The following is a 19488-nucleotide window of genomic DNA, read 5'->3' as shown; positions in this document are numbered from 1 at the left end:
GTACACTGTGCCTTTTAACTGTGACACAGCAAGGAGCTATTTGCTCTCTCTTTGCCAATCTCTCTGTGGGAGCAGGCAGCATTGGGACTCATGAGTGATGTCACACTGTAGGGCAAAGCAAACCAGATGAGTATGTGTTTTTGTTGTTGTTTTTGTTTTGTTTTTGTTTGTTTTTTTACACAGAGCCTACCTAGGGGAAGGGGGTTCTAACTAACCTAACATGGGGGATGATATCTACTGGGAGGGAGGGGTGGAGGTTAACTAACAAGGGGACTACCTACAGTGGGGTCCTACTACATTGGGGGATACTACATACTAGGGGGGATATCTGCCAGGGGGGTGCCTGCTGGGGAGGCAGTTGATAACTATTAAAGGGGATTGCCTGGAGGGGGGTGCTAAATGCAAGGTGGGATTACCTAGATGGGGAATATCACAGGAATGCCTATCTACCAGAGAGAATACCTACATGGGGGATTAGCTACATGGGGGTACTATCAAAAGGAGATGCTACCTATCAGGGAGACTAACTATGGAGTGGGGCATATTAGCTGCATGAGGAATACTACTGGTCTCATACTGTCTTTCCCTGTCTTTGATCCAGGTCCTAGGGTCCCTTACAATAAGACCCTATTAACTAGTAGTGCTTATGGAAACATGTCATATATACCAGTGTTTTAAGGCCTGAGAGTAACCCTTTTAATTTTGATTAGATTTTTTTTTAAGGAAATGTTGGTTGGATATTCTCTTATAAAGCCATTATTCGGTTGTAAAGCACGTCATCAGGGGCCCTCAAAGTAGGAATGAGTAAACACATCTGTTTAATTACTACATCCAAGATATCTAGGCCTTGATAATGAATAGTTTGGTACTGAAGCAGTCATTTTATCACAATAGACAGTCAAAACTAGTCTTAGAGTTTTCCATTTGTTTATATAACACACGAAAACCAGATTTGCAGCTGTTTTCATTTTTTGGTGGAACAAAATAGCTTGGAGAGCACAGCAATTACACACAATTGTCAAAGGAATTGTGTATGGATAAGCATCTGTTTTAGCTGGCATGTAGTCTATGGAGCAGGAAATAATTCTAATTGCAGTTATTTAGCCTCACATGAAAAAAAATATATATACTGTATATAGTTTTAGACCATGGTTTAAGTAAGGGTCTGTGACAGGAGATCAACATAGAAATGTGCAGTTCTGCGAAAGCACTGCCATTTATCACCACTATTTGTACCTATTTGGAGCAACAACCTATAGGCTGTATGTAACACAGTAACTGAAGACGAGGAAACGGGAAGGACTGATGCTGCAGTCACTCGGTCTCAGCCTCTGTCTCTCTGAGACAGTATGATAGAGATGTTGGGAGTCATAGTGTTATATTTCCAGCTGCATGCAAAGAAGTTCCAAGCATACCCAAACAATACAGTATAGGGTAAAGAAATTACAGAGAGCATGGAAAGCAAAATGTTTAACCCTTTAAGGACATGGCCCATTTTCGTTTTTACGTTTTCGGTTTTTCCTCCTTGTGTTTAAAAGGTCATAGCACTTGCATTTTTCCACCTAGAAACCCACATGACCCCTTATTTCTTGCGTCACTAATTGTACTTTGCAATTACAGGCTGAATTGTTGCATAAAGAACACTGCGAAACCAGAAAAAAATTCAAAGTGTGGTGAAATTGAAAAAAAAAACGCATTTCTTTTATTTGGGGGAAATGTGTTTTTACGCCATTCGCCCTGGGGTAAAACTGACTTGTTATGCATGTTCCTCAAGTCGTTACGATTAAAACGATATATAACATGTATAACTTATATTGTATCTGATGGCCTGTAAAAAATTCAAACCGTTGTTAACCAATATACATTCCTTAAAATCGCTCCATTCCCAGGCTTATAGCGCTTTTATCCTTTGGTCTATGGGGCTGTGCGAGGTGTCATTTTTTGCGCCATGATGTGATCTTTCTATCGGTACCTTGATTGCGCATATACGACTTTTTGATCGCTTTTTATTACATTTTTTCTGGATTTGATGCGACCAAAAATGCGCAATTTTGCACTTTGGGATTTTTTTGCGCTGACGCCGTTTACCGTACGAGATCAGGAATGTGATTAATTAATAGTTCGGGCGATTACGCACGCGGCGATACCAAACATGTTTATTTATTTATTTATTTGTTTACTTTTATTTAAAACCTGGGAAAAGGGGGGTGATTCAGACTTTTATTAGGGGAGGGGGATTTTTACTATTAACAACACTTTTTTTTTTTTTTTTACACATATACTAGAAGCCCCCCTGGGGGACTTCTAGTATATACACTTTGATCTCTCATAGAGATCTCTGCAGCATAGATATGCTGCAGAGATCCATGAGATCGGCACTCGTTTGCTTTCGGCTGCTGCAGCCGGAAACAAACGAGTGCCGAGCCGAGGACGGCGCCATCTTGGACGCGTCCCCGGCCGGCATCAGTAACGGAGATCGCTCCTCCGGGACAAGGTCCCGGAGGAGCGATCTCCCCCACTAGACACCAGGGAAACGTTGCCTCCGGTAATCGGAGGCAGCTGTCAACTTCGACAGCTGCCTCCGATTAGCTAATTAGCGGGCACGGCGATCGGACCGTGCCCGCTAATAGCGGCGGTCCCGGGCTACACGCGGCACCCGGGATCGCGGCACTTCAAAGCGGGGCCGCCGCGCGGCCCCGCTTTGAAGTGCTAATGAGGACATAGGACGTACCGGTACGTCCTATGTCCTTAAGAGGTTAAAATATGCAGGTTGAAAATTTAAAGGGAATATGTCACTAGGTTTATACTGTTTTAAATATGGACAGCATAAACTAGTGACAGAAAAGCTGAAAAGAACAATGTATTACTTACATCAATCTGTTCAGTCCTTCTCCTGATATAAAGGGTAATGAGGTTTGTGCCACACCACTCCCCCCACCCCTCACCCCCTCTTCTCCGGCTGCTGATTGACAGACGTCTGCCTATAGACTGCAAAGATAGACAACTGCCAATCAGCATCAACTAGGCAGAGTATGTTGATGCTCATGAATATCCAGCACTACTGAGCACACACATAATACGGATTATACGTTTATGCTGTTGTTAGATCGAGCAGAATAAACCTTCTAACAGAGTCTCTTTAAGGCTGGACTTTATCTAATATACAATACATCTACAAATGCTAAAGAGTGGGAATTTAAGGTAATAAATAGAGGTTAGCGAACATGCTCACCATTCGCTCAAGTATCGCAGCACTCAAAAGTACTTATGATATTTAATAAACTAGCATTGCATTGACTTCTGTAGGTTTTGCATATTTTACATACACTTCTATTTTTTATTTAGAGCGCTTACTGTGTTCTCAGGCTTAGTCACATGATCCTTCTGCCTGTGTTTTGTTTACTTCCTGTGATGTCACGTTTCCTTTCTGTTTCCTGTTCCTGCCGGTGAGGGAACAGTGAGTCATCAGGTGGGCGAGGTTATGCATCCACTTGTCTTTAGCCCCACCCCTAACATCTAACATCTGAGCCCAAAAGAAACTGCAGCATTAAGGACAGCATGACAGACTGCAATCTCTATACAGCACTGCAGCATTGGTTGGAGCTATAAACAGTGAATAAAGGAACTATGGGGGTAATTTATCAAAACTTGTACAGAAGAACAGGGATGCAGTTGCCCATAGCAACCAGTCAGATTATAGGTTTTATTTTTCAAAGTCTTTTTAAAAACAAGAAGCAATCTGATTGGTTGCTATGGGTAACTGCTCCCCTGCACAGGCTTTGCTAAATCTTCCCCTATGTTGTTATTATTGTAGTGTAAAGATGTACAGTGTTAGGGCAGTGCTGCTGCTGTGTGTAATATGGAGAGGGGAGAGGAGACTTCACCTCATGGCAGTCACCATTTTATCTATTTCTTGCTGAGGTAAACCTGCAGCAGAATCCTGCCTCATAGAGCCCCACCCACCAGTAGTATTGCTACTGTAGTGTATATGTAATGCAGGAATACAACTCCTAACATGTACATGTGTGCTGGGGTTTGTAGTCCTACAACAGATAAAAGAAGTAAAAAAAACTAGTTGATTTGATAATATAAGCAATTGGCAGACACTGAGCCACCATGCTGCTCAAAGGACACTTGTAGTAATACAGACATTTCCCTGCCTGCTATATTCAGAGAGGAGGGGGTGGAGCTACAGGCTTGAAGAGCTGTGATGTCACTGCTGACCCCTGTGACCTGGAAGTTCTTTATGTAAACAAACACAAATCCAAAAAGCAGCAACAGAGGAGGAGACCCAGGGCCACAGAGACGAGAAAAGGTTAGAGAAAACCATTAAGGGAAAGGGGCAGATTACAAATTATTCACATTTCCAATAAGAAAAAATGTTGGACAACCTCTTTAACGAGTTTGACTGAAAATTTACGACGCTCACAAAACAAATTTCTGGCTGCTTCGCTGATCTCTAGTGAATGCCATGAAAACAAACAAACAGACAAAAACCATAGGGAGTGGGACCTAAGTGCCCCTTTAGGAATGGCGCTTCAGTGTGCATACTGGCCCCCGGCTTCATTCACACCCTATAAAAAAAGAGTTAAAAGAAAACCTTCACTTAAATGCACAACACAAAATTCCAGTTCTGCATGGTCTATCTATATGTCAGATTCTATTCTGACCAGATGTATGAAATACCATTAGTTTTGAAACTTTGGTATGCGCTGTGAAACTAACTTCCATAATGATTTCAGCCCGAAATTGTTTTGAGTTTTTAATCTCAATCCAAAGCTTCAGATACAAATCTAGCAACCAAAGACTGATAAGATATTCGAGAAAGCGAAATCCTGGCACCACAGTCCATAATTCTTGGAAACCAAATTACTATGGAATCTGAAAAATGATTTTCAATGGGAGGAATATCTAGTCTGTTCAGTTCTGATGTGTGTGGCTATTGTTTGCACAGATCATATTTGCATTTGGAATCCAAGTATTCTCTGAAAACGAACTTACTTACAGTAAAACATTATTTAGTTGGTGCTTTGCGATACATTCCTGCTGTCCTGTTCAACATATTAATTCCCACGTCTTATTTGCAAATAACATCCTACCACAGCACAGATGTTCATTGTACTCAACAGATGTTCCAGGTACTGAACAGTGGAAAGATATGCTTGTCCTTTATTTATTTATTTACTTAATTTATGGAATATATACTTCTTTTCTTCCATTCAGCGTTTGCAGAATAAGAAACTATTCTTTCTTTTCCAATCTATATGTTTTCTTAGCGTGTAACATATGTTCCTTTAGGGACTAGCTCAGATGATGTAATCTGTTACTAATGTCCATATGACTTTTCTGAATTGTAAGAATTTGGACACATCACTTAAGTTAAACATCAGAATAACTAGATTTTAATGCTGATCAGCTGTTACACTGAATCATATGGATTCAATATTTTTAATTGTCGTATTGAGTAAAACAGGTCAGTGGTGATGCAAAATGGCATTATAATGTCAAATTCTTAAAAAAAAAAATAGGATTAAAAAGTTTTTTTTAAAAACTGTTGGGGTCACATCAGTTTGGGTTACAGGACACAGATGTCCTCCTGTGTGTAATGTCAGGGGGTACAAGAGTGACTGCAGGCTTAAAACTTAACTACATCTGTTTTCCCTCTGCGTACACTTACAGCCAATTTCCCATAGACATCAATGAAGCACATTAGAAAAAACTGCAGTATTTTTCACACAATTTTATATCCATATTTTCTTATTATTTTAATATATGTGAACATAGCCAAGCAGTTAAGAAATGCCCATCCACTAAATTTTTTTTAACATTGGAAATAAACAGGACAACTACAATAATTTTTTGTATGAACCTTTCAGGGGTTAAAGAAGTTGTGCCTTGTGGACAATACCTATTTTATTAGAAGTGTTCCCTGAAAATAAGCTGATTATAGGGGACCTTTCTGCTGGGACCTGCAATGATTAACATGCATGCTTCAGGGAAACCAGGCAGAAATGTTAAAATCTCCTTCAGCTATTGGGAAGTAGAAATTGATGGGATGTCAATGTAATGCTTGTTACTGTTATATAATCCAAAGCAAAAGAGGTCGCTTGTATCCATGATCTGCTTTAATTGATGGAGACACAGGACTGGCTCGGTTTTCAGCACCAATCTTTTTCTTCAGATCGCACGTTTAAGCCAAACCCTGAACACTACTCAAGTGACAGAGGAAGCGATAGTAAAAAATGGAAGCGATCGTTGCTGCAGCACATCAGCAGATTGGCCTTGCCTTGCTTTCCAGCTATTACACTGGTATGTATAACTTGCATTCACTATCATCTATCTGACACTGTCTGCAGCTAATACAGTGAGACCTTGGATTACAAGTAACTTGGTCTGAGAGCGTTTTGCAAGACCGGAGGACTGAGTGAGGCTGTGGCGCCCTCCTTCTACAGTGTTCCGACAGCCCGCATCCTGCGTGAACAGACGTACCCCAAGTGCTGAGTGCTTCACCTCCCACCTCTATATAGACCCTGGTCACCTGATGCAGCCGTCCAATCACTGATATGACAGCAACCAATAGAACTGCCAAGTAGCAGGACCTCCCTGTCCCCTCCCCACATATTTATTGGCTGTTTAAAGAGGCCAAACATGCCTCGAGTGGTTTCAGGTACCATGCGAAGTGAGCTCGAATGCGTATACTCGCTCATCTCTGTTATTGAACAGTGGCAAAACATGAAGTATAGCATATTGTATATCAAATCATTTAGAAAATATGTTACATTAGCCCTGGACAAGGTAAACAATACAATGGGACATGCAACTAGTGGCTGAGGCAGTTGGCTAATAGTCATAATTGCTCGAATAATAAGAAGATGAGATATGGGAAATGGAAGTCGTTAGTCATATCATTACTGTTATTCCAGCAGTTATCACTTTAGCTCTTTACAGCTGGCGTGGGAGTTATTAGGACATCCAGACTGTCTTTCACATAATCCAAGTTATAATAGGTACATAAATAAACAAATTGGGTATAAAAATGCCATTACACAATATTAAATGACCAATGAGAGACATATAAACAGTTGGACACAATTAGGGGTTGTCTTTCTATTCCGAAAAAACATAATTGCTTCAAACATAATAAAGGGATATGCTGTTGGAGAGCTGTCGCGCTGTCTGTTTCTGATGATGGAAAGCATGTGTGCGGGAATTGTGAAAGCTTATTCAGATCTGCGCAAAAGCCGGGACATGAAGAGGCTTTAGCACAAACAAAGCATGCTCATCCAACAATTTACATGTGGAGAGTGCTGAACCACTTTAAATACGAATAGACAAATGAGTTACATTTAGAAGAGCCCTATAAAACATTGTGTAACTCCTACAGCGGTGTCACATTCCTGTTAAAGGTGACCTTGCTCTCTCTACTTATGCAGGAGAAATAGTCATTTTCTTAACTAAAACAAAATGCAAAGATTATAACTTAGTCAAGGATGCTAAATGTGTTAAACAGAACTCTTAAAACACACATACCATACTGCTTATAACACATCCCCATGAAACAAAGCTCACATATAAATCACTCAGGGCTAAAAATGGTTCCTTGCAGCATGACATCCTATTTCGGGATTAATGGTATGTCAAGTCTACAGACACTGATCACTGTTTTTAGAAATTGTCCATGCTAGAAGTCATAGCTAATAAAGGGAAATTAAAGTAACCAGATCTTTTGGCATGTTACTCATCATACTTCAGATGTTCATCATACATATTCTGGTTATTTATTGGTTACCTTTCCTATCCATGATTGGAGAATACATGCAGTTCTGATTATAATAAAAAAAATAGTGTCCCTATAGGGCACAGAGCACTGAGGATGAAGATAAGTTTCTTACCTTCATCTTCGGTGCTGTTTTTTGTAGTTTGCAGTTAAATCTCTATGCTAATGAGGTGGATTGGTGCACTGGATTGGGGCTACCACCACCAATGAACTGATTCTCCTCCGACCAGCCCACCCCTTTTAATGAATATCAGTAGACAGGGCAGGCAGGGGGAGGGAAAGCCAACGTGTATTGATGCACCCCCAGTGCACCAAATATCCTCATTAGCCTAGGGATTTAACTACAAATTACACGAAAACAGTGCACTGTAGGGACATATCAACAGATTAGATGCCTTTAAGTGAGTGAGATTTGGGAGTAAAAACGTAGAGCAATCTTATAGTAAGAATGCTCTTTATTGCGCAAAGCAACCGTAAGAAGCTCAGCTTTCATTCTACCAGAGCTCATTAATATATAAATGCTGAACTCTGATTAGTTGCTATGGTCAAGAATAGACATTGTTATTTAAAGGGGAATTCTCATCTCAAATAATAAATAAGTTTAAAATAAGTTTTTGCTAATACATTCATTTAGCAAACTTGCCTCTTTTTCAGGGTACGCAACTCTTTCTCTCCATTTATTGGCAGCTTGTTTTCTAGCTCACTGACTAGCACCCACAAGTCCCTTGTCCAGCATTGAAAAAGAGCTTGCATCAGCCACTGTTGCCTTTGGTGGTGTTGGTGTTACAGTGTAACCATGCAGAGCCTCTTTACTCAATGACCCGAAGGCTGTCCTTCAAGATGAGTGGGATGCCATGCCTCAGCAGACAATAAGTCGACTTGTGGATAGCATGAGATGTCATTGTCAAACTGTAAATGATGCTCAAGGGCAAGTTATTGAGAGAGTGACATTTTCTGTTGTGGTGTACCCACCACTGTTGTTGGCTTTTGTTTCAGTAAATTATTTGAGATGAAGAAATCGCCATTGCTTGCTTCTACTTAAATGCCCTACTTTCATTATATAATATTACTGTAGAGGGACCTTTTAACCTTTTCCATAAATGTCCCCAACAAGCTAAATATCCCTAACTTTTTGTAAGTAGTGTGTGTGTGTGAGTATATACTCTAGCTATGTATATACCAGCCAGCCCACTTCTGTGGTAGTTGGTAACCTAAACAACGAGCTGTTATCAATGGGAGGAAAAGACCAGCATATCAGAAGAGAACAAGCTTGCTAAATTGTTGTATTAAACATAAAACACTGACAAGTTTCATAAATGGTTTGTTTGATTTCCCAATTTCTTTGCAAATTGATTTTTATTTGACATGGACACAAAGTCAGGGGGCACAGCAAAAAGTAAAATGTTCCATTGTTAACCATCATCATTCAACAAAAAAAATCTTCTTTAGTGAAGAAAAAACAACTGTGCTTTACAAGCATTGTAAGTGCTATAGTAAAAGGAAAAAAAATATAAGAGATATAAAGAGACTGCAAGTATAGCTGACTGGTATGTAAAATTATATAGGAGAAAACCAAACAGCTTATAAATGCTGCAAAAGCCTCAAAAGAGGAAGAAATGGCCAAATCTGTTAAGGGCTGGACTTAAATCTTTTTCAGATATATATGTGACAAAAAGAAGAAAAACTGTGGGATTACAAAGAAAAAATGGAGAGAATACATTTTTTCATGAAGATTAGGTGGTCACTGACCATGTGAATAGTCTTTTCTTCTCAGTGTTTTCAGAAGGGGGCTTTCACACTCACAGTATGGTTGGACATCGCGTTGACTCCAGCTGCAAGGTTTTTAGAGGCCAATTTTTAGAGGTAATTGCCAGTTTAAGGGTGAATAAGGCAATGAGTCTAGATGGGCCCACCCTAGAATTCTTAAAGAACAGCAATATTCGATTAGTTTCCCCTTTATGGATCTGTATAACCAATTCTTTCTAACAGGAAACAGCCAATGTTATACCAAGCCACAAGAAGGGTAGTAGAGAAGAAGCCGGTAATTACAGGCCGGTTAGCTTAATATATGTAGTGGTAAAAAATAATGGACACTTCTCTAAAGAAAGAAGCTAACAGATCATCTAAAAATCAACAACTTGGTGGACCTAATGGAGCATGGCTTTGTTGAGTGAGAGAATCCCATTTTATTGACAACTTATACCAGTTTTATCTAGAGATTGGGATCTGCTGTGATTAGTTACTTCATACTCATAGGATATGTTCACACGTACTGTTCACACTGCAGATTTTTTGCTGCAGATTGTATACGTCACATTTTATGCTGTGGAGTTGATGCTGTGTAATTCTTAGACTGACTAGACTGACTAGTTCACACTAGTTAGACAGTTTTGAGTATCTCTTAGTCTAAGAGCCCTACTACACAGAATATTTGCCCAATCAGCAGATATCACCCCTTGCAATATAGACAATGATTGGCCGAGGAGCGACAAATTGGGCTTCAGTGCTGACAGATATGGCAGGGGAGGGGGGAAGTTAATAGCCCAATTCCTATATTACTCATTATCTGACACTGTATGATAAATTGCAATACTGTTTCTGGCAGGTCTGTCAGCAACAGCTGATATAGGCTGTCCCTGGGTAATCTTGCAGTGGGACATAGTAACTGTAGGTTTGGGTACTCAAGCCATGACGAGACTACAACTGTTTGTACAAATGTTAGCACAAATGACTTTTGTGTGTTATGTTGTCTAACCTAAGTCAAAACATGCAGTGAACCCACAAAAGCTATTGTCTGGATGCTGGTGTGTAATCAAGCAGTGCCAGAGTCCCCAAGAAATGAACTCAGAGCTTGGATTTAGAAAGTAAAGCAAGCAAAGCTACCTCAAATTTGGTGTGCAACTAAATTCTGTATGTCCTGCAGGAAGTGGTGTATTATTTTCAGTCTGACACAGGGCTCTCCGCTGCCACCTCTGTCCATGTCAGGAGCTGTCCAGATCAGTAGCAAAGCCTTTAAGAAACCCACTACTGCTCTGGACAGTTCCTTTCATGGACAGATGTGGCAGCAAGGAATACAACACTTCCTGCAGGACAAACTGCAGCTGATAGGTACCGAAAAACCTGAGATTTTTTAAATAGAAGTAATTTAAAAATCTGACACTAGTTGATTTGATTGAAAAAAAAAAATCACGCAAAAAAAAAAAATATATATAAAATATATAAAAAAAATGAAGTCTTTTCTGTAATGTTTAAGGACAGGATCCAAACCGATCCTGTTTTTCTTTAACATAAAAGTGAATGCCAACGGAATAGAAAAAGATATATGTCCTTTTGCATCCTCTTGTTACCAAGAGAAAACAAATACCCTTCCAAAAATGTAAAAACATGATGTGAAAAGGGCCTTACTCCTCCCATTGTGTTTGTTTATACACATAGATACATATACACATCATTCCAATAAAGGCTATGGTGCTGTCATTAGCTCAAAAGTAGAATGGAAAAAGGATAACTATGCAAAGGATCAAAATAAACACGAAGAGCATATAAATAAACTACTATGGGTAAAATGAGATAGCTATTGTTTTAAGTATCTGCAGAATCCCTGTTAGAGGACATTTTTCCAGCTGATGGTCATGACTTATTATTCGCAAAAGATTCAAATGAAAAGTTTGTTGCCAAAAAATAATACAAAGTAGAACAACTCAGATTCTCAATATAAACATGATCCTAAACAATAAATATTTAGGAAAATGTTCTGTACCATTTTAGAGTATGAAAATGTGTCATTATTTTGTCCATAGGTAGTAGTATAATTACACTGAGAGTGGAAAATATCAGTAGAAAAAGCTTACAGAGTGGCAGCCACAATTCTAAAATAGAAATGAGCTAGGATTAACTTAATATTTAACCTAATATTTAAAGAGGCACTGCTGTTGCAATATATATATATATATATATATATATATATATATATATATATATATATTATTTATTTTTGCAATATTCTTGCTTTATATTATTTAAAGTTTTCTATGTTTAAATCAATGTCATGGTCACCAGGTGTCTACCTTCACTGTGCATGCCTATAGCTGCAATGTTTCCACATTCAGTAGCAGAGAATCCTAGGGTGTGCTCGCACTGTATGGTCAGCTGTCCTGTCCAAAACCTCCAAAACCTCTGTAACCACACAGTGACATTATACTGACTGAATTGTTACATAACAAAAAGCATTGTCTCCTGGTAAGCTGCAGAACTGATAATATAGTTAGCAAAAGTTAATAATATAATTAGCCAAAGTTAATTGCCCTCAGTTAATATACAACCTGCATAATGCACAGGTGTCTTCCCTTGTGTAAGGGCACAAAGGACTATGTTCACACTACGCCCGCATCAGAGCTCCGCGACCAGCCTAAGACTTTTTTGAGTCTCTTTTTTGAACGGCGAAAAGAGAAACTATGGACATAGAGGAAGCATGGAGCACAGTTTGGCCGTGTGTATTATATTGATTTAAACATAGAAAATATATATTTATAAAAAGTATCTTGAAAAACTGCTTGTGATCACAACCCCTGTTGATTTCTTTAAAAAAAAAAAAAAAAAGACAGTTACGCTTTAAGGGTATAAACCCACACACCGTATAAGCAGCGTATTTACTGCTGCGATACGCAGCAAATACGCAGCAAACACGCAGCAAATACGCAGCAGATTATATCTAAATAACTGAACACAGCATCAAATCTGTACCAACAAATCTGCTGTGTATTTGCTGCGTATTTGTTGCGTATCTGCTGTGTATACGGTGTGTGGGTTTGTACCCTAAAGCAAATGTTTTCATTTCAGTTCTAAAAGAAGTCTCTTTTTCCATCAAGGCGAAATATGTATTCACCATTTGTCTTTCAGCTACTTTTACTGAAGTCATTGATTTTTACCAAAGAACAAGACTTCCTCAAACTTTCCTTTACCAGCCTTTGTTGCAATTGCAGTGAAGTCCATTTATCTGAACTTTTTTTGCATACTCTGATGTGCTTCAGTTTGTACCCTAAGAAGCAGAATACTGTATGTGAATTTAGAAGCCACAATGTTTACATGCAGAGTATCCATAAACAATGAACACATGCATTTCTGTGAGCAAATAACACTAAGGCCTAGTTCACACAACGTAAAAATAAGGGCAAAATACGGCCGTGTTCGGATAAATACAGCCTGAAAAAATGATCATGTTCATTATTCCAGGCCGTATTTATCCAAATATGGCTGTATTTTGCTATTATTTTTATGTTGTGTGAACATTGCCTAAAAGTGTAATCCATTGGATTGCAGGTTTTCGGTACTTGTACCAGCTTGTACCAAAATAAACACTTCTGTCATATTATAATTATATAGCTGAGAAGGACTCATACAGCCATAAAGGCTAAGATACAGTAAGTCCACAACATAGAAACCACAGAATAAACTCTTGAGAATGAGTATTACAGTTATAGAACATGCCACAGGTTCATTTTGGTTGACAATGGAATTTAGTTTCTCCTCATGTCCCCAAAATGTCTGCTTTAACCACCAAATCCTCACTGCTACATAGTAATAACAATAGCAATGTCCATAAACATAACAATTACATGTGTATTTCCGAATGTTTAATTGCAGGTCATCTTTCATCACCCTAGATAGACTATTATGGAGGATAGTACAGATTGTTGGGAACATGGCATGAATTTAAACTCTCGATTTTGTTAAGATATCAGAGCATGCATTATACATATAGGGGGAGATTTATCAAAGGGTGTAAAATTTAGACTGGTGCAAACTACCCACAGCAACCAATCACAGCTCAGCTTTAGGCAGTGCTGAAAGAAAAGAGGAGCTGTGATTGGTTGCTTTGGGCAGTTTGCACCAGTCTAAATTTTACACCCTTTGATAAATCTCCCCCATAAACTCTTCTTAGAATGGAACAGATGTGCACTCCCCACCCCCAAAAAATTTACAATTGTGTTCACATTTACATTATCTCCAATTTCTTGCGAAACCGAGTTAATGCAATATCACAACATACATTCAGAAAACGCAAAAGGCTTCATTTACTTACAATTGGTTGGTGTTCACACAAAAAGACCCCTAGTGGCGGCAGGTCATAAACTCATGTTGTTGTGAAATGCTGTGCCTGGAAATCTTACAGCATTCAGATATAGTCACTGCCAATCATATGGTAGAGGTGCAATATTTCGGGACTGGGGCCATCACACTACTCTGCACAGTTTACATAGGGCTGTGTGCATGGCTATTGATGTATACACATTGACCATCACTTATACAGTAATTTCTGTGGTGCTCTACATTACCCCGCTACAGAATGCTCTACATTACCATGCTACATAGTAACATAGTAACATAGTTAATAAGGTTGAAAGAAGACAAGAGTCCATCAGGTTCAACCTAGGGAATGAGTCCATCAGGTTCAGGCAAAAAAAACCACCCCACCACAGGGAGAAAAATCCTTCTTGAATATTGGTACCACATTAGCTATGCGCCACTCCTGTGGAACAGTCCCTGTCATTATAGAATCTTTAAATATTAGGAATGAGGATCTGTATAACACAGTACTTAATTCTTGCAAAACTCTAGGATGGATACCTTCTGGGCCTGGTGACTTATGGATTTTAATGTTTTTAAGGCGTTGCGTAACTTCTTGTTGTGTTAATGCTCTACATTACCATGCTACGGAATGTTCTACATTACCATGCCACGGAATGCTCTACACTACCCCACTACGGAATGCTCTACATTACCATGCTAAGGGTATTGTTTCTAAGTACCTGCTGTGTCAGACAATCTGCATTCAGCTAAGCAGTTTTGTCTGGCTGATCAGCAGTTGGTCACAGCTGAAATTCCTGTATGGGTGTCAGGACTAGTCAGGGTACACAGAGAAGACACAGAGACAAGTGCAACCCTAATGCTGCCCCTGCCTACTTGCCTCAACGTATTCTAAAAGACAAAAGGCAACTTGGAGACGTTCCTTGGCTAAAATAGGTGTAACCGGACACAAGACAAATACAAGACAGTTACGAGGCAAGGACAGATACACACAAAGAGTCATAAACCAGAGAACCAAAATATAGACCAAATCAGAAAGCAAAAACGTAGTCAGGGGCACAAGACAAAGTCAGGAAACCAATAAGTCAGGATAGCTAGCAAAGAATAAGAAGTGAGTATAGGCACACAAGGTGAACACTATAGCAGGCAGTAGGCTCAGTAAATGACTGAGCCTTAAAGGAAACCAGGTCCCGTCTCAGAGGTGATTGGGGCAGACAGACAAGAACTAAAGGCCCTATCACACAGAACCATTATTCGCCGTTACGTCCAATAATCGCCCCATGTAATAGAAGGCAACAATCAGCCGACTTGAACGACATTAAAGACAAACGACTTTGATAGCAGCAATCTGCTACCGTTGCTCCACCGAATAGGAGCAGCAGCAGCAGACCGCTATGGGCCGCTATCTTCTATGGGCTGCCCGGACGATGTAGCGATCACCTAAGAAGCCCCCCACAGCTCCCCGCGGCCTCCCCTGGTCTTACCCACTCGCTGCCGCCGCATGCAGTGGGGGCAGCAGCAAGCAGGGAACAAGAAGCAAATTAGCGTTGACAGTGTTAGTTTGCTCCTCCAGTCGTGCTGAGTAATAGGGGCTTAAGACAGGAGGATAGGATTGTCAATCACTGGCAAGGCAAGGAGATAACTGATAAGATACTGGTAAACTCAACTAGCAAGAATGTAACTTCTGCCGCAATGGCCATAGCCGATGGCCATAGCTCAAAACCAAGGGTTTATCAGTTATAGTCATGACAATGCAATGAACTTTACCAACAGGGGTGATTGGTGCAGCAGATATTCTGCGTAAGTCATTCAGCTGTCTTATGTGATTTACATTCACCCTGCTTATCTAAGTGGAAGCCACACAGTCTCCCCATATAGAGCACATGCCTGCCACTAGGCAGCAGAATACCAGGACTGCCTGAAGACTGCCTTTTGAGCCATGGGACTCCTATGACCAACACAAGATCATACATAACACCACTTACATCATCACATCCTCCCCAAGACCAATGGCTCAGAGAATCTTTTCTGGAGATATCCTCCTTAATAACATGGACTCTGAGCACCACATACTAGTCCTCTCCCCAATGTGCATGTGCTCAGTAGTCTTCGATATTCATGAGCACCATCTCCCTCTTCCCACCATACACTAATTGGCAGTTGTCCTTTATACTGTATATAGGAAGACAGCTGTCAATCAGCAGTTAGCGGGCGGAGGGATTGGCACGACATACTGTAAAGCCCATTCTCCAGCATATCAGGAGAATGGCTAAAGAGAACAATGTAATACACCCTTCTGTTCAGCACTTCTGTCACTAGTTTATGCTTCCCCCATTTCAGGCACCATAGGCGTAGGGACAGATTCACTTTAGACAGGAAACATTTGTATAGTGTTCTGAAGAGGTGACATATTCAGGATTTCATTGCAATGATCTGCATGTGATCACATCCAACTTGGACAGATGTTGGCAGCACAGTAAGAATTTTTGCATCCTCCAGAGACACAATAATGGGCCCTAAAAGCCATCTATTACACATGATTAATATCTTCTGCACCATTTGCACATCCCATAGCTATGTCCCTGACATTCATTGTCACAATGTGAAATGTTGCCCAACGACCCTTTTCCAACCTGGTGAGGTGGCAGACTGCTGGTCATGTCCAGACAAGGACAACTCTAATAAAAGTTAAAAGGAGTGGAGCCCAATGTGTTACGCCATTTCCATAACTCCATTTCTAGGTGAGCTACAGAAACAGTGCAACACAGCAAGATCAGATGTTGCCATAATCCCAGCCACTGTTCTGTTCAGTCTCACCACCTGAATGCCAACTGACTGAACAGAATGTAATACCGGACACCTGTCCTTTCAGTCTGTGCCTTAAAGTAAAGGGGTCGGGGTAGTTCTGTTTTGTAGATAGGTGTGGATTCCAGAGGTGGGGCCCCATCTATCACACATTTAGGGTACAAACCCACTTGACGTATTTGCTGCGTGAATCAGTCTTAAAAATAAGCAGGCAAAACGCAGGTTGGCTTTATACAATTGTTCTGCGTTAAAATACGCAATTGCGTATTTTTGAAGCGTGAAGCTTGTTGTTAGCAAAGCATCAGTTGTTAACAACCTGTGCGAAAAACGCATGTAGCTTCACGCTTCAAATATACGCAATTGCGTATTTTAACGCAGAACAATTGTATAAAGCCAACCTGCGTTTTGCCTGCTTATTTTTAAGACTGATTCACGCAGCAAATACGTCAAGTGGGTTTGTACCCTTATAGCATATCATGTGGATATGCCATACATTCTTCAGTTAGGTCTAGTAACTAGAGAATTTGCAGTAATAGTGAAGCGAAGCATTTTGTTATCGCTGCAACTCACTCATAAGCCTGCTGCTGCCTTTTAACTGACTTCGCTCCGTGTCGCTCCTCCCCAGGTGCTGGGAAAAGGTGGATCCAGTCCTGGGAAACTTCTCTCAGTTTTCCAAGACTGCATCCAGCTTTTCCAAGCACCAAGCATCTCTGCTAGTAACTTCTATCGGGTAGTCACATAAAAAAAAATCATGTTTACTACCAGCATATTCAATAGGATATTAAACAGGTATTCTATCAGAAAGTTATACAGATTTTTATTTCTATTTTTTTAAGTCTTCTAGTACTTAGCAGCTGCTGTATGTCTTGCAGGAAGTGGTGTATTTTTTATAACACGGTACTCTCAGCTGCCACCTCTATCTGTGACAGGAACTGTCCGGAGTAGTAGCAGATCTCCACAGAAAACCTCTACTACTCTGGACAATTCCTGTCATGCACAGAGGTGGCAGCAGAGAGCACTTAGTCAGACTAAAAATAATACACCACTTCCTGTAGGACATACAGCAGCTGATAAGTACTGGAAGATGATGATTTTTAAATAGAAGTAAATTACAAATCTATAAAACTTTCTGACACCCCTTTAAGCTCTACGAGGGATGTCATCCACTCTGCTCGTCCACTCTATTCACTATACTACTTGTGTAATTACAAGTATCATCGTAGCATTACAACTCTGCTTTCCTTCTTATACCACAGTAGGGAATCTGCAGTTGCCATCAATAAGATTGGGCCACTAACTTTTAAAGCCTAGAATTATACAGTACACGGATACAGTGAAAAGAGTATAATGGGCTGAATAACTACATAACATCCAAAGTGACTGTCCAGCCGGAAACAAATTAAGCACAAGTCAAGGAAACAGGTTATATGGATTACAACAGAAATGAATGTGAAGACCACTATAAGTATACTTGTTACATTGTGTGTTCACAAAATTGTAAAATCTTATGTGGCTATTAGAGCATCCAATAAAGCAGAGAACATACGATTACTGGCTATGGTCCAGTACAAGCTTAGAGTTAAATTTAAAAAGTTACATTTTACACTGAAAAACACAGAGGGACACATTATGCACAGGGCATATTCGTTCTTCACTGTTGTTTTCGGCTGTCAGAAAAAAATGTTGTATTTGATATCTGGGGCAGCAGCAGTAATGACAGTGCCATTGTATTGAGAAAACACACGCAAACAGGACACACACACCACATGAAACTTTACCTCTCTGCTGAGCCTGAACGTATCCAATGAGCATCAAAGTTAGAGAAACTGTGAGCAAAGTTTTTTGTGCCATGATCAACAGATAAATGTTTTGCATTTTGTGAAAAGAAAGGCACGGAGGAGACGCCTCTCCTCTTCTTGCCTTCCTAGTCCTCACTGACTGCAGCTGTGTGCCAGACACAGAGAAACTCCAACTAAGATTTCAGGCTAAAGTTAGAGACAGTTTGAAAACTATACTCCTCCTTCTTTCTCCCACTGGGACACTAAGAGCCAGTTTGTCTATATATCTGGAGTTTAGACACCTGTCTTCTGTTGTTCTGTTGAGCTACACATTCTTTAACTACATCTTCAACCTTTGATCTTAATACTTATAAATAAAAAAAAAACTTTTAGTGCTCTCAGCTATCTCTATAGTGAATTCTCACACCTCACCTGATAATACGCAGTTTCTTATCTGTGGTCTGAACAGTCTCTCCCTCCAGTCTATACATCATTCATTGATAAACTTTACTTGTGCTGTTCTAAAAATGTATTTATGTTAGCATAAGAGATGAGCGAGCACCAAAATACTTGAGTCCTTGTTACTTGAGTCAAGTATTTTTCAATACTCGAGTGCTCGGCTCAAGTAACAAGCCCCATTGAAAACAATGGGAGATTTGAATATTTGACCAGGTACCTCCCACTAGGCAGAGCAGAGGGTACTTGGTTAGCCTTAAAGTGACAGTTAACTAAACCCCCTGAGGGATAAACTCTGTTGGTGGGAAGTGGGGAAAGTATACTTACCGCTCTGGTCTTCTATCTGTCTTCACTATTGCTGCTCAGCCACTGAGGTGGGACACCACTGCAGCTGCTGATTGACTGAAATGCGATAGTGAAGACAAATTGAAGACCGGAGTGGTAATTATAATTTTCCCAGCTCCCCTCATGTGGTATAAAGTGGACCTGTCAGGATCAGCACATCAGAATCAGCAACTACATCCTCTGCTAATCCAGAAAGTCAGGTCTCCATGGATATGTAGACAAAGTCAGACAATAATGCAA

At 40.1% G+C, this 19488-nt stretch overlaps 1 protein-coding gene across 5 annotated transcripts in view; it reads right to left on the bottom strand.

Moving 5' to 3' along the window:
- LAMA2 (laminin subunit alpha 2) overlaps positions 1-18610 on the bottom strand; it is a 524271-nt gene extending 505661 nt beyond the window's left edge. For all 5 annotated transcript variants that reach the window (XM_069974947.1, XM_069974948.1, XM_069974950.1 and 2 more), the window contains exon 1: positions 18448-18610. In XM_069974947.1, coding sequence (XP_069831048.1) covers positions 18448-18544 — 97 coding nt within the window. In that variant the 5' untranslated portion in view covers positions 18545-18610. The remainder of the gene's footprint in view (positions 1-18447) is intronic.
- Between the last annotated feature and the right edge of the window lie 878 nt (positions 18611-19488).

The sequence above is a fragment of the Dendropsophus ebraccatus genome, chromosome 6, assembly GCF_027789765.1.
Source record: "Dendropsophus ebraccatus isolate aDenEbr1 chromosome 6, aDenEbr1.pat, whole genome shotgun sequence".
Classification (NCBI taxonomy): domain Eukaryota; kingdom Metazoa; phylum Chordata; class Amphibia; order Anura; family Hylidae; genus Dendropsophus; species Dendropsophus ebraccatus.
The sequence above is the reverse complement of the archived record's forward strand: the minus strand, read 5'-3'. Positions and strand labels throughout refer to the sequence as shown.